Below are 14,965 nucleotides of genomic sequence, written 5' to 3' on the forward strand. Positions count from 1 at the left end.
GATTTAAGGGACGTATAAGAGTGTCAGAAAAGATTTAAGCTGTATAAAAGGTACTTTACAGACATTATACAGCTCAAGCTGTATAAAATCATTATAAAGGATTCTGCGGAAGCATGGGGTGCTTTATCAGAATATAAAAAATCTACTATAAAACTAAAAGTGTTGTGAGAGACTACAAGCTAATTCTATCGTAAAAGCTGTATACAGGCTGTATTGTAGTAACACTTGGCACTTTTAGCTGTACAAAAGTATCTGTCAACTCCGTTGTAAAACATTAAGTGTTATGAAACACTACAAGCTAATTTTATCGTAAAAGCTGTATACAGGCTGTATTGTAGTATCACTTGGCACTTGTAGCTGTACAAATGTATTTGTCAACCCCGTTTTAAAGCTATTTCTTATGGCGTAATCTTACTCTCCTATAAGAATAGTAGTTGTATAACTTCTGTCTGTAAGGGTATTATAAAACCAAATGAATAAATGGCAGCTATAGTACAGCTTTTTTCTGTATTACTGATAGAGTCGCTTATAACAATCTTTTGGCGTAATTTTACACTCGTATAAGTATAGTAGTGTAATGATTTCTGAAAATAAGTGTATTATAAAACTAAAGGAATATATGATAGTTACAGTCTTCTTCTTCCTCGCGTTATCCCGGCATTTCGCCACGGCTCATGAGAGCCTGGGGTCCGCTTGACAACTAATCCCATGATTTGACGTAGGCACTAGTTTTAGTTTTTTAGTTTTTACGAATGTTTTTAATGAATGACAGTTACAGTACAGGTTTTTTATTTGTTATACGGATCTCTAAAGAGAATTATAACTTATGTACGGAGAACCGAAATACAGCCAAACGAATACAAATATTCTATTATAAAGCTGTTTTAATTACAAAAGCTGTAAAAGACACTCTATTTATTACACAGCACAGCTACTAAGATTATAATGCTCTCCAACTATCCTGTAGGCTGTTTAAAAATTGTCGCCATTTTACAAGAAATAAAAAAACGTATTTGTAAATATAATTAAAGAAATACTTGCAAATATTTAGCGGACTAACGCCGTGTTATGTTTACCAGCTAAAATAAATTGTTTAGCCTTAGAATTAATATTTATAAATATTTTTGATACTCTAACCTTAAAAACAAACAGTAACTTTGCCGATTTTTGATATTTTCCTTATGGTTTCTCTTTGTTATTTTGCAGGCGCGTAAATATTTTGCCAGAAAAGATACACAGTTGCACAATAAATAATAATCCGCACTTACCAATAATGTAAAATTCCATTCAAGTCCTGTATAATATTTACTTTTACTTTTACCATCCACTATAACACTTTATTGTCGCCATTACTATATTACGAATGAACAAGATTAAGACATTTTAGTTTCTTAAATGATTATTATTCTCTTGTAATTCTTTCTTATAACTCATTTAAAACTTATATTCTTATATCGTACTTATAAGAGATTATCTGTAGTGTTAAGGTTTCCTGTTACACCGAAATATAGCTGTAATGCAGCTATTATGCAGCTTATGTATTGCTTATACAGCTACTCTACAGCTCTAATAACGCCAAAGGCTGTATAATTTGGGCCCTTTTTTTACTTATAAGGGCTGTATAAGCGCTTATACAGCCTTTGTACAGCCTAACTGTACAGCTTATAGTATACAAATAAACTTTAATACAGCTTATATACAGCTTGCAATGCTACTTGGGAAAGCTTTTATCGCCGACTGTACTTTGCAAGCAACTAGGGTCAACCGGGATAAATGCGTCACTTGAGGTAAATAGCAGGCCTATTCGGATTTCGAGATAATCACAAGATCTTGAGACGATATAGAGATCAACTAGATCTACATTAGATATCGACTAGATGTGACTTGGATATCTAAGTCATAACTTGTCGAAATTGTTCAAGAGGACCTCCAGAATCGCGGAAACGTCAAATTTGACATATCTATCTTAGAAATATCTTTAAATTATCCGTATCGTAACTTGTTGAAGTCTAGTAGAAATCTAATTCATTTTCCGAATCGAACCGTGTGTCTTTTAAACGATAAAGATAAAGATAAAAGATAAAAAATAGTTTATTCAAGTAGGCATATTACAATGCGCTTATGAACGTCAAATAAACCTTTACCGGCTCCAACCGTACACCTCTGCCCCGAGAAGATTTAAATCCCCCCTCAACTGGAGGAGGGTATCCCAATATGGGACCGGCAACAAACTCGGCGGGACACATCTTTTCAAAACATTATTACATCTTCGTTTCTTCTAAATGGAACATTTTAGAACTATTGCAACCCTCCCTATTCGAATTGTGGTCACTGAACTTTTAGTGTTGACGGCTATAATAGTTATAGTTATAATATATTGCGTTTGGAAGATATCTTCAAAATACGCATTTACCACAAGAGACGCGATTATCCCGGTTGAATACTGATCGAGACAATTCTAACAAACCTAAACACAACTAGGTTGCGGTGTTAACCACAGAGTTCCTTTGGCCACAACCTGTGTCCATCATCAAATCAGCTCGATGGTACAGTCGACGTCAAAGATATGTTTACATTTTTCGCCTTATTACAAAGGGCTAAGGTGCAAAAGTGTAAACATATTTTTGACGTCGACTGTACCTTAATACCTATTACATTGTCACCTAACTTACATATGTATGTGAAGTTTCAGCTCAATCGACTAATGGAAAGAATACCTAATATATCATATTTATACATACATAGGTTTATAATAACAAAAGCCTGTAAAAATCTACAAGTGCAATTGCATCTAGGGTTGCCAGATCGAAAGGCGCTATTATCGGGAAACAATATCAATTTTTCGGGATTTTGGGACTTAAGTCGGGAAAAAAAAATTAGAGATGCCACGATTGCCACGATGCCATGATTCGGCAACTATTCGGTATTCGGCCTATTCGGACACTTTACCCAATATTCGGTATTCGGTCGAATGTTGCCTATTATTCGGCCGAATACCGAATATCTGTTGCATCTACCTAAAAAGAAAAATTCCAAAAAAAGTAACCAAAAACTAGGTAAGTATATTTAATATTTAAAATATATTCTTGGAAAGTAGTTAAATACGAAGGCACGTTTTTGAGCATTTATTGATTACAAAATATTTTATTTTTATCATGGGTCTGATTTGTTCAACATAAAAATATATCTTAGCAAACGTAGTGCTTTGATGGCGAACAGTTTGCATAATAATTGTGACTCAAAATGTTCGCATGTCATGCCGAATATTCGGTATTCGGCCGAGAGAGGGGCCGAATATTCGGTATTCGATATTCGGCCAAATTCACTATTCGGGGCATCTCTAAAAAAATACATTCAAATTAAAGTAATTGTATTAAAAACAACGATATTTTACATTATTGGCACTACGTCAGCTCGCTCGCTCGACGACAGTTCGGAACTCGAAATTATTGTTTTATAACGTGAAGCTGTTTTCCGGGACAGTTTACACTTTGTCGGGAATCGGGAACACCTGCTAAAAATCGGGAGAATCCCGCCAAATCCCGACCATCTGGCAACCCTAATTGCATCACGGGCTAGGTTTCGGCAATGACCCATATCTGCCCGCACCGGGTCCGAGCCATATCATAAGCTAAATGCCAAGGTCCATTTCACGTTTTCCTTGATTCCAATGTTTACAATAAAACACTCACAGCCTGCGAACAAAGGCTTTGTTGGAATGTTCTTTATCTGAGTCATCACAAATTTGTAAGATACATCATTTTAATTTTGAATCAGATGTGGCAACCAACCCACTAATCTTAATAAGGCCTAGTTTCCCCTCTGGGTTGGAAGGTCCGATGGCAGTCGCTTTCGTAAAAACTAGTGCCTACGTCAAATCATGGGATTAGTTGTCAACCGGACCCCAGGCTCCCATGAGCCGTGGCAAATGTCGGGATATTATAACGCAGAAGATGTGGCAACCCAACCGTCTCTGAGATTCGTACGACAAAAAAATATGTAAACTTTGAATATATTTTCCATTATATCCGTATCCTCATATTATCAAGATTTTCAAATAAGTAAATCTAATCGGTGAGACTTTTAAAAACTTCTAAATACTACTAAGCCTTAGGACATTTTAATAATTCACCGGTTATTTTACGATAGATATTCGAAGTCACACTTCCGGATAGCAAACCATTTGCTCCTTAAACAACAAACAACTTTGTATAAACAGAGCCTTGTTAACGATCCCAGCTGTAACTGGGTCACTGCCGGGACCCTGGGACCTTGCACTCGCTGCATTTGATCCCGTTATTCCATTCTGAACCGTGTTTACGTCGGGATAGAGGTGATATTGCAAGGGAGGAAGTACTTGGCTGGATGACGTAAAACATATGTCGCAGTCGGATCGTATAATCCGCCGTATTACATTACGGCTAGCCGTTTTCAAAAACAGGGGCGTTTTGAAATGCGGCGGTTTAACGATTAGCCGGATTGAATGCGGCTGAATGAGAATCCGCCGGAATGTATTCGGCGCCATACGTTCTTCAACACGGCTAGCCGTAATGTAATACAGCGAGTCATTAGCCGCCGCTTTGACAGTTTTTAGTTCCCATTTTTAACACCCGTGGCGCTGCCTGACAAACGCTGGGGTGTCCATCAAATCTGGAGTTCGTCGGACTGTTTCTTTTCAAAAAACATTTCTTTCGCAACTTAACTAGACGGAGCCCCGCTTCGCGGGGCTCCTATTTCTGAGCGGTTTGCCCTTCGGGCATCTGAAGCTACCTAACGAACCTAACCTACCTACCTATTGATTTAGTGAGACGTCCGTGAAAACATTATACTTTGGGGAAAAAAGCGTAGGTAGGTAAGTAGGTTGGGTTCGTTAGGTAGCTTCAGATGCCCGAAGGGCAAACCGCCCAGAAATAGGAGCCCCGCTTGCGGGGCTCCGTCTATTTAAGTTGTGAAGGAAATGTTTTGGAAAAGAAACACATGTAGTGCGGTGGGACCATGGTAAAAATAAATAAATTTGCAAACATTGTCAAACTCCAGTTACGTAGGCGACCGAAAGAACTGGTCACTCTACAATCTAAAATAGTAGTACGATGCGGCTAAACGTTGGCCGCCTTATTGAAGAACGTATAGCAATGACAATCCGGCTAATCGTCGAACCGCCGCATTTCAAAACGCCCCTGTTTTTGATAACGGCTAGCCGTAATGTAATACGGCGGATTATACGATCTGACTACGACACATATACCACTTTATGTGTTGTTTATTGTTTAAGTTTAACTTTTTAACGGGCAAGACTGAAAATTCCTCATTTCAAGCCTCATCGCTAATTTATGTATAGTGCTAAAAATTCTGTATAAGAAAAAAAATACAAACAGATATTGTTAAGTAAAGGGGTGTTCTTTTTGAGACCTTTGCTCTATAAAGGGTAGGTAAACCATATTGTATGATATTGTTACGTACTTTAAATTTCGTAAATGATTTCTATTACATATCTTGAATAGCTACAATATTAATTAACATCAGTTTAAAATCGATTACCGTTCAATTAACAAGGCGATAAAATTGCCCATTAAGTTTGGTGTCCAACCTGTTTGTTAATTAGCAGAAACCTGAGAAATGCTGGTGAAATACTCGGTCAATATGGCCAATTCAATCTAATAAAAAATAAATATCTCATCATCATCTTCCTCGCGTTGTCCCGGCATTTTGCCACGGCTCATGGGAGCCTGGGGTCCGCTTGACAACTAATCCCAAGAATTGGCGTAGGCACTAGTTTTTGCGAAAGCGACTGCCATCTGACCTTCCAACCCAGAGGATAAACTAGGCCTTGTTGGGATTAGTCCGGTTTCCTCACGATGTTTTCCTTCACCGAAAAGCGACTGGTAAATATCAAATGATATTTCGTACATAATTTCCGAAAAACTCATTGGTACGAGCCGGGGTTCGAATCCGCGACCTCCAGATTGAAAGTCGCACGCTTAGATATTGAGCATTTACATAATAAAATTCGCGAGAACTCTCGAGAATATTAGTTAAGTAGTTACTACAGGATCGAGTGAGCTAGTTTAGAGTTGGCTCTTGAGGTAAAGTTTCCCATAATTCCATTTATTTCAATAAATGTATAGAATTCCTAAAAAAATATTTGTCACAGTATTCCGTACATAAGCCTGTAGCATGTAGTGGCGCTTTAGTATGATTTCGGTCAGTAGGCAAGGACTTTACGACGGAATATATACGTAGCGATGTATTACAGTGTATGTGTATGTATGTCAGTTTGTCTGCAGGCTAGGAGGCGTATGACGACGGAATACTTGTTGATATATCACAGTGTGTTAATGTATGTTTTTTTATTTGCAGGCTGGGAGGCGGATGTCGGGCGGCGGCGCGGGGCTGATGTCGTGCGTGCGCGAAGGCTCGCTGGAGCCTCCTTACCGACCGCACACCGACACACATAATCATGGTAAGACGTGTTTTTTATTGCACTTGAATCCCTCGTAACGCTCAAGGTTCCACGCTAGAATCCATCGCGACGGTCATGGTTCCACGCTAGAGTCCATTGCTACGCTAAACATTCTATAATGCACTGCTGCACTTTTCGGCATAGCGCAAACCATTCCCTTCGCACTGGTTTCAGCTCGACAGTTTGTAACACCACCTACCTACCTGAGGACTCTGAAGAATTGTTCAAAACAATTGCCACATACGACTAAAAGCAGAATAGCTCAGATTAACCAGTAAAATTTACCATCTTAGCTCACCTTAATCCCTCATCCGTGGTGTATTTTAACATGATTAGAAATATAAATTTATTTGCCAGAAATGTGGTAGGTACCTACAGAAATAAGGTGTTAACATGCAATATTGCGAGTTCATCACATTTCGCTAATAAACTATAGGCATGCAAATTATAAAGGTAAAGGTAAAATTTATTACATTGAAAATTTAAAATACGATACGAAAAATCATAATACGATTAGCATCTTATTCAGGCTCTTTTTGGCGTATGGACAGATCTAGACGCACCTTAAGATTTTTTCAACCATCTGACGTACTTCTAGACGGAAGATTTAACGTTATTTTTCATAAAATATTTCTTTTTTAAATTCCAGGCGAGGGCCGCACGGGCAGATTCCTGCGAGGACTGCGCCGCATGTTCAAGAGACGAGGGAGTGCGACAAGGAACGCCTCTCCCGACCCTCGCAGCAGCTCTACTGGCGAACTGCTCGCGGCTGAGCGGCAAGCTAGGAGGAAGTGAGTTCACTTCACCATGCAACACCACAAACTCTATTTCGCTCTCTCTCTCTTGAAACTGTTGACTCATATCGTAGACAAAATGGCGGATATCGTAGGTCATCTTGAAACTAGTTATACGGTAGTTTTCTAGGTGTTCGGGGGTGGGGATCTCAAAAAGAATGACGGAACTAAAATAATGCTGGACTTATTTGGTAACAATTGTCATGGTACTTACTCGTTTTTGAGGTTTTCGGTGTCACGGATTTCATATATGGTGTACTTTTTTAGTTATGGTAGTAGTTTTTGAGGGAGTGTAACTAGAAAGGTTTCTCCTCGGAGTGCGTCGCATGTTCAAGAGACGAGGGAGTGCGACAAGGAACGCCTCTCCCGACCCTCGCAGCAGCTCTACTGGCGGACTGCTCCCGGCCGAGCGGCAAGCTAGGAGGAAGTGAGTTCACTACACCATGCAACACCACAAAATCTATTTCGCTTTCTCTCTCTCTCTCTCTTTTGAAACTGTTGACAAAATGGCGGACATCGTAGGTTATCATGAAATTCGTTATACGGTAACTACCGTAGGTTCTAGGTTTTCGGGGGTGGGGATCTCAAAAAGAATGACTGAACTAAAATAATGCTGGACGTGTTTGGTGAAAATTGTCATGGAACTCGTTTTGAGGTTTTCGGTGTCACAGATTTTATATATGATGTACCTTTTTAGTCATGGTAGTAGTTTTTGAGGGAGTGTAACAAGAAAGGTTCCTCCTTGGAGTGCGTCGCATGTTCGACATAGACATAGTGCGACAAGGAACGCCTCTCCCGACCCTCGCAGCAGCTCTACTGGCGAACTGCTCGCGGCTGAGCGGCAAGCTAGGAGGGAGTGAGTTTACTTCATCATACAACATAAAAATCTCGAAAATGTTGAGTAATTTGGAATTCAAAATGGAAGAAGGTACCTTGCGGTGAAAATTGTGATGGTACTCGGTTTTGATGTTTTTGTGGAGGTGTGGATCTAAAAATAATGCCGGATCCAGGGAATTTTAGGCATCTTTAACATGTTTTTTGTCAAAATCGTTATGGTAGTAGTTTTCTAGGTTTTTGGGGGGCGCAGATTTCGAAGACGATGACTGATTCCACGATCATAATAATATGTCAGTAAAGAAGTTATGGCAGTATTTTTCTAGCTTTTCGGGGGCGTAGATTTCTAAAATGATGTCCGTTTTGGATTCTAAGAAGGCGGCCTTATAAAAATATTTGTAACCGGCAGTAGCTTTTGAGGTTTTTGATAAACTACGTCGCATGTTCTTCCGACCCTCGCAGCAGCCCTACAGCGAACTACAGCGAACTCCTCACGGCCGAAATGTAGGTACTATTTGGTGAAAATTGTCATGGTACTCGGTTTTAAGGTTTTTGGGTGTGGGTCTCGAAAACAATGGTATACTTGGAATCCAATATGGCAGAAATGTAGGTACGTCTTGGCTCAATTATCAAACGTACTACATCACTCGTTTTATACCAAATTGGATCGCAGGTAATAAAACCTAAACCCATTTGGAAAACATTTTTAAGTGAGTAAGTTTCATCATTATCAACTTAAGAATTCTTTTCTTGTCAAGGAGTTGCAAACTTAGGCAACTTTATGAAACTCAAGCGCCTGTCTGGATTAACTGAGCAATATAGCACAACTTGTTGCCTAACAAGTTAGTAATAGACTGATTTGACGACCAGTCTGGCCTAAAGGGTAGTGACCCTGCCTATGAAGCCGATGGTCCCGGGTTCGAATCCTGGTAAGGGCATTTATTTGTATGATGATACAGATATTTGTTCCCGAGTCGTGGTTGTTTTCTATATACATATGTAAGTATTTATATACCTATTATATATATCGTTGTCTGAGTACCCACAACACAAGCCTCCTTGAGCTTACCGTGGGGCTTAGGGCAATTTGTGTAAAAATGTCCTATAATATTTATTTATAAAAAAAAAAAAAAAATAGAGCGAACTCGCAGCTTAGTCTATTCCCTAGTTTCAATTTAGGTTCTAATGTATGTGTCTATTCTTACAAGCTTTTATTCTGTAATCAATCTATTGTAAATGTGTCATTAGGCGACTTCAGCAACACTGTTGCAACGTTATTGTAGCCGCCGTGCAGGTCAGGATCTCGACGACTCAAATAAAAAGCTTCGATTTGAAGTAAACTATTATAATTTCAATAGGTACTGGTTTTACAAGGGTTCCTTGACTAAACGGTTAAATGTAAAAGTGGTGTGGTAATCGTATGGAGGCTGATGAAAGAGTGATTTGCATAATTTGAATGTCCGAAAATAGTGGTTAAGATTTGGGTGCCTCTAATTGGCCGCGATACATAATATGTGGAGCGCTCCTATTGGTGCTTTAGAAAAAGCTTCCAAATACTAGCCGAGCCCACAGACCAACCCCTATAGACATAGCTTATAGGACGACTCGCGGCCTCCACTCGTGCGAGCAATAGCGCTTATTAGTACATTGTGTATTAAGGGCGGGAAATAAGAAATTACGAACGAGTGTCAATTTTAAGCCCGACGCGAAGCGAGGGCTTAAAATGTTCACGAGTTCGGAATTTCTTTACCGCCCGTGGCACACACAATGTTTTTCATCACACTTGTAAGGAAAAAAAGGAGAATTAATAAAAACAAACTTCTGTATAAAACACTTTTCCGCCCTAGGGCGAAAATTTCAATTTCCCGCCCGCAAGCCCTACGTGTAAATAAGTGTTTTTCATCACACTTGCTCGGAAAAGATTTTTTCCGCCCTAGGGCGAAAAATTCAATTTCCCGCCCGCAAGCCCTACGTGTAAATACATCTTTTCCGAGCAAGTGTGATGAAAAAAATATTTCACGCGCGCCGCTCCGATCAGTTGCGTCCAAATTCACGACCTGTTAACAGTGTGCGCGTGTTTACGAAAATAAATCGCAATTTATTCAAACCATGGGATTTTGCAGTGTGAAATGGTGTGGCAAGTCATCTAAGACTTCCAGTTATAAAACAGATGGAATAACATTCCACAGGTAAGTCAAAATCACTATTTTGTTGAAAATTATTTCTTGTCCGCGGGGTTCATTTTATACTGGTCAATATGGTTGTACTGAGCGGCAGTGAAGTAGCCCGTCCTTTTCCGTCAACTTGAAAATGCAATGTGCTATCCCTTTCACGTCAACAACTAGTGATGTGACGGTGATGGTTTTGTCAATTGCGGTAAATTCGTGCTTTCGCTCGAACCATATTGTACCATTTTAAGAAATGTAAAAGATAATTGTGATTCTCTTTCATTTTTAATTGAGAATAAATAAAATTGATCTGTAAAATCTATAGTTTTAATTAGGTAGTTGGTAGTTTATCTTAGGGGCTATTCATAAATTACGTCATTTCAAATTAGGGGGGGGGGGGTCTGGACATCGGATGACGGTAGCATGAAGTAGGAGGAAATGGGGTCATTTGAAGCATGATTTTTGGATGATTATAGGGGGGGGGGGGTCCAAAATCGTCAAAAATCGATGACGTAATTTATGGACAGCCCCTTAGTGGGTATATGTAGTATGTAGTTTAGTTTTTAGTTAGTAGTACCATTATTGAGGTAGCATCAAAATAAGAAAATGATCATATTTTAGCAGGTTTTCAGAGCAACGCCCATGTGACATTCTCCTAGTTGCAAGCGCCATTAGTTAGTAGTATAGTTTCCATAGGCTGCGTTTGCCACCAAAGTGTATTTTTGAAATTCATGATTGATTTATTAATAATAAATGAATGATGTAATTTTTTTTTAAGAAGCCAGGTGAGCAGTTAGGTCACGAGATGGACCTGATGATGAACTTTGAAGAAGTGCAAGGGAACTCGGTGATGGTTTGTGATAGACACATGTTGTGTGGGTTTGTTAGAATCCTCTAGGTGAGCAGTACGGTGGGGGGGCACGAGATGGACCTGATGATGAACTTTGAAGAAGTGCGAGGGAACTCGGTGTTGGTTTGTGATAGACACATGTTGTGTGGGTTTATTAGAATCCTCTAGGTGAGCAGTAAGGTGGGGGGGCACGAGCTGGACCTGATGATGAACTTTGAAGAAGTGCGAGGGAAATCGGTGTTGGTTTGTGATAGACACATGTTGTGTGGGTTTATTAGAATCCTCTAGGTGAGCAGTAAGGTCTTGGGTCACGAGATGGACCTGATGATGAACTGAAATGGACTCCGACGAAATGTGAAATTTATTACACATTTATATTATTTTATATTTGTTTATGTTATTGCCGTAACCAAACTAATTTTACAGATGTGCTGGGATCATATACAAAATTGTCGCGTCGGTTTATTCGTAAACGTAGGTACTTAGGTGCTTTAAATAGATTATGCATGGTTGTTTAGTATGAATTAGACTAGGAAAATAATACAGTATTTTTCATTAGCATGCATGCATTGGTGTATAGCGGCTTTTGCCTTTGTGTCAGTGACGTGGTGCCTCAACGGTACTACTGTAGAAAACAGCGTTAATAAAAACTGAATATCTGAGAGACCGAGCTTTGCACAGCAAACATAAAAAATCTAAAATGCGCGTTTTCCTAGAGTTAAAACGCCTCGCCTCCGTAAACCCCCATATAGCAAATTTCATCGAAATCGTTACAGTTTTTCTTATGTTTACAATCTTAGCTCATTAATAATATGCAAAGTAACATTTTTAGATACATTTTTAAAGTACCTAATGAATGATTATATTGTATGAATATTCTGAAGTAATTAATCTGTGGACTTTATTGATAACAATTATTTTACCACAACAGATTACGGTACCATTGGTACCAGTACCACTGCAAGTAATGAACATGTCCCATCCCTACGCTTACACGTGTCAGCGCGCCACGACCAATCGCAACGCCGGGAGCACCCCTCCCGCGCCTCACAGTTTGGTGATTTGCGTCGCGAACAAAATGGCCAATATTAGGTTTCTAGTCGGGTGTTCTGTGGCCGAGCCCGACGGCTGCGTTTAGTTACTGTATTATACAAATAAAGGTTGCGTTCGCAACAGTTATTACTGCAGCGGTGACGCAGGTGTCACTCTCGATCTCCTTGATAAAACTATGAATCATCAATAAAACTCAGTCGTGTTGGAAAGTATTTAGCGCCGGATGTCTGAAACCAAGGGAAATTCGAACCCTTGACTTGACCTTCTCCTGGGGGCTCAGATGACAGTACTTCTTTGATTAAGAACGTACCTAACTGAGGGCCCAGATAACAATCGTTTGTGCCGTAGCGAACGAAACGTCTCTCTCTCTCCATCGCACTAATATGGAAGAGTGATAGAGAGACATTAGCGATTCGTTCGCGTCTGGGCAGACGATTGTCATCTTGGCTAGGTCCTATCAGTCCAATGATGTATTCCTATGTAAAGCCAGGGCAGTCGCGTCGCTCCAAGTACATGCGGCCCACACCAATTTTGGTGTCTAGCAGTAGTAGTTGCCGCGCACCGCTACGGAACGGACGCCTGCTCGCGCTTGCGCCACCTTGCGGTCATATCTGTCGTAATAGACGCGTTTTGTTAGAGAGTGAACCTTCTGTACCTAGTACTATTATTTATTCTGTGGCCGACTTTAGACCCTACCTACCTACAATATTTCCTTTAACAATACTACCTTTGACAATATTTATATATTTCGAAACGTTACTGATGTGTTGTTCTGCTTATTTCAGAGAGGGAGCCTACGGCAGCGGCCTGTCAGTGTCGCACGACTCTGTCTTCACGGGCGAGCGCAGCGACGAATCCAGCGACGAACGCCCTACCCCCCACCTCCCCACTTCTCATCGGGTAAGTGTACAAACAGAAACACACACACACACACACACACACACACACATACATAACCAAACTGCTAATATGTGGGACTACGGTGGCTTGTCGGTGTCACACGACTCCGTCTTCACGGGCGAGCGCAGCGACGAATCCAGCGACGAACGCCCTACCCCCTTCTCCCCACTTCTCATCGGGTAAGTGTACAAACACACACACACACACACACACACACACACACACACACACACACACACACACACACACACACACACACACACACACATACATACATAACCAAACTGCTAATATGTGGGACTACGGTGGCTTGTCGGTGTCACACGACTCCGTCTTCACGGGCGAGCGCAGCGACGAATCCAGCGACGAACGCCCTACCCCCACTTCCCCACTTCTCATCGGGTAAGTGTACAAACACAAACACACACACACACACACACACACACACACACACGTACATAACGAAACTGCTAATATGTGGGATTACGGTGGCTTGTCGGTGTCACACGACTCCGTCTTAACGGGCGAGCGCAGCGACGAATCCAGCGACGAACGCCCTACTCCCCACCTCCCCACTTCTCATCGGGTAAGTGTACAAACACACCCACACACACATACACAAACTGCTAATATGTGGGACTACGGTGGCTTGTCGGTGTCCCACGACTTCGTCTTCACGGGCGAGCGCAGCGACGAATCCAGCGACGAACGCCCTACCCCCATCTCCCCACTTCTCATCGGGTAAGTGTACAAACACAAACACACACACACACACACACACACACACACACACACACACACACACACACACACACACACACACACACACACACACACATAACCAAACTGCTAATATGTGGGACTACGGTGGCTTGTCGGTGTCACACGACTCCGTCTTCACGGGCGAGCGCAGCGACGAACGCCCTACCCCCCACCTCCCCACTCTCATCGGGTAAGTGTACAAACACAAACACACACACACACACACACACACACACACACACACACACAAACTGCTAATATGTGGGACTAAGGTGGCTTGTCGGTGTCGCACGACTCCGTCTTCACGGGCGAGCGCAGCCACGAACGCCCTACCCCCCATCTCCCCACTCTCATCGGGTAAGTGTACATACACACACACACCCACACCCACACAGTGTATATACAAACTGCTAATATGCGGGACTACGGTAGCTTGTCGGTGTCACAAGACTTTATCTTCACGGGCGAGCGCAGCCACGAACGCCCTACCTCCTACCTCCCCACTTCTTTTACTGTACCTTACAAGACGGCTGGTTCTTAGGGGTAAGACGAGGGCCAAAGATAGATACATTGCTAACTCGTTAACTACAGAATATTGTACAACATTTTACGGTACAGATGGTCCTTTAAATTTCGACATAGGCACGTATTGTGCTAACAACCGCACTAGGGCGGTAAAGTAGCACCATATGTACTGTAAAATGAATTCTATCGATCGATCAAATACCGCAATCTAACGAAAATCGCATGCAAGTTCTTGAACCGTCTAAATGGGGTTTAAGGTTGTATTTATTCAAATATTTAGATACCTAGTAAATATTAGGGCACCTTTTACTGACATGTACCTACATGAATTGATCGGTGACAAATAATGTCCCAGGTGTCGCTTGTCGCTTATTCGCTCGATTAAGCTTCCATTATTGAAGATCCCTTTACGGGCGATAAACTTTGAGTAAGGTCAAGGCGGGTCGTAAAAGTGTAGGTTAGTCACTGATCTACACGATATTTATGGTTAGCTAACAGATACCTGTACGGTTACCATCAGTTTGTCACTGACATAAACGCCGTCGAGAACGTAATTTACTTTCTATAGATCTCGCTCGCACTCGCATATTAGTGCAAACGGGACGTATAGAAAGTAAAT

General features: G+C 41.1%; 1 protein-coding gene across 1 annotated transcript in view; it reads left to right on the forward strand.

Moving 5' to 3' along the window:
- Positions 1 to 14,965, forward strand: part of LOC134794698 (uncharacterized) — a 209,989-nt gene that overhangs the window by 132,845 nt on the left and 62,179 nt on the right. The window contains exons 3-5 of the mRNA XM_063766468.1: positions 6,358 to 6,460; positions 7,110 to 7,251; positions 12,945 to 13,059. Coding sequence (XP_063622538.1) covers positions 6,370 to 6,460; positions 7,110 to 7,251; positions 12,945 to 13,059 — 348 coding nt within the window. The 5' untranslated portion in view covers positions 6,358 to 6,369. The remainder of the gene's footprint in view (positions 1 to 6,357; positions 6,461 to 7,109; positions 7,252 to 12,944; positions 13,060 to 14,965) is intronic.

The sequence above is a fragment of the Cydia splendana genome, chromosome 11 (assembly GCF_910591565.1).
Source record: "Cydia splendana chromosome 11, ilCydSple1.2, whole genome shotgun sequence".
NCBI lineage: Eukaryota > Metazoa > Arthropoda > Insecta > Lepidoptera > Tortricidae > Cydia > Cydia splendana.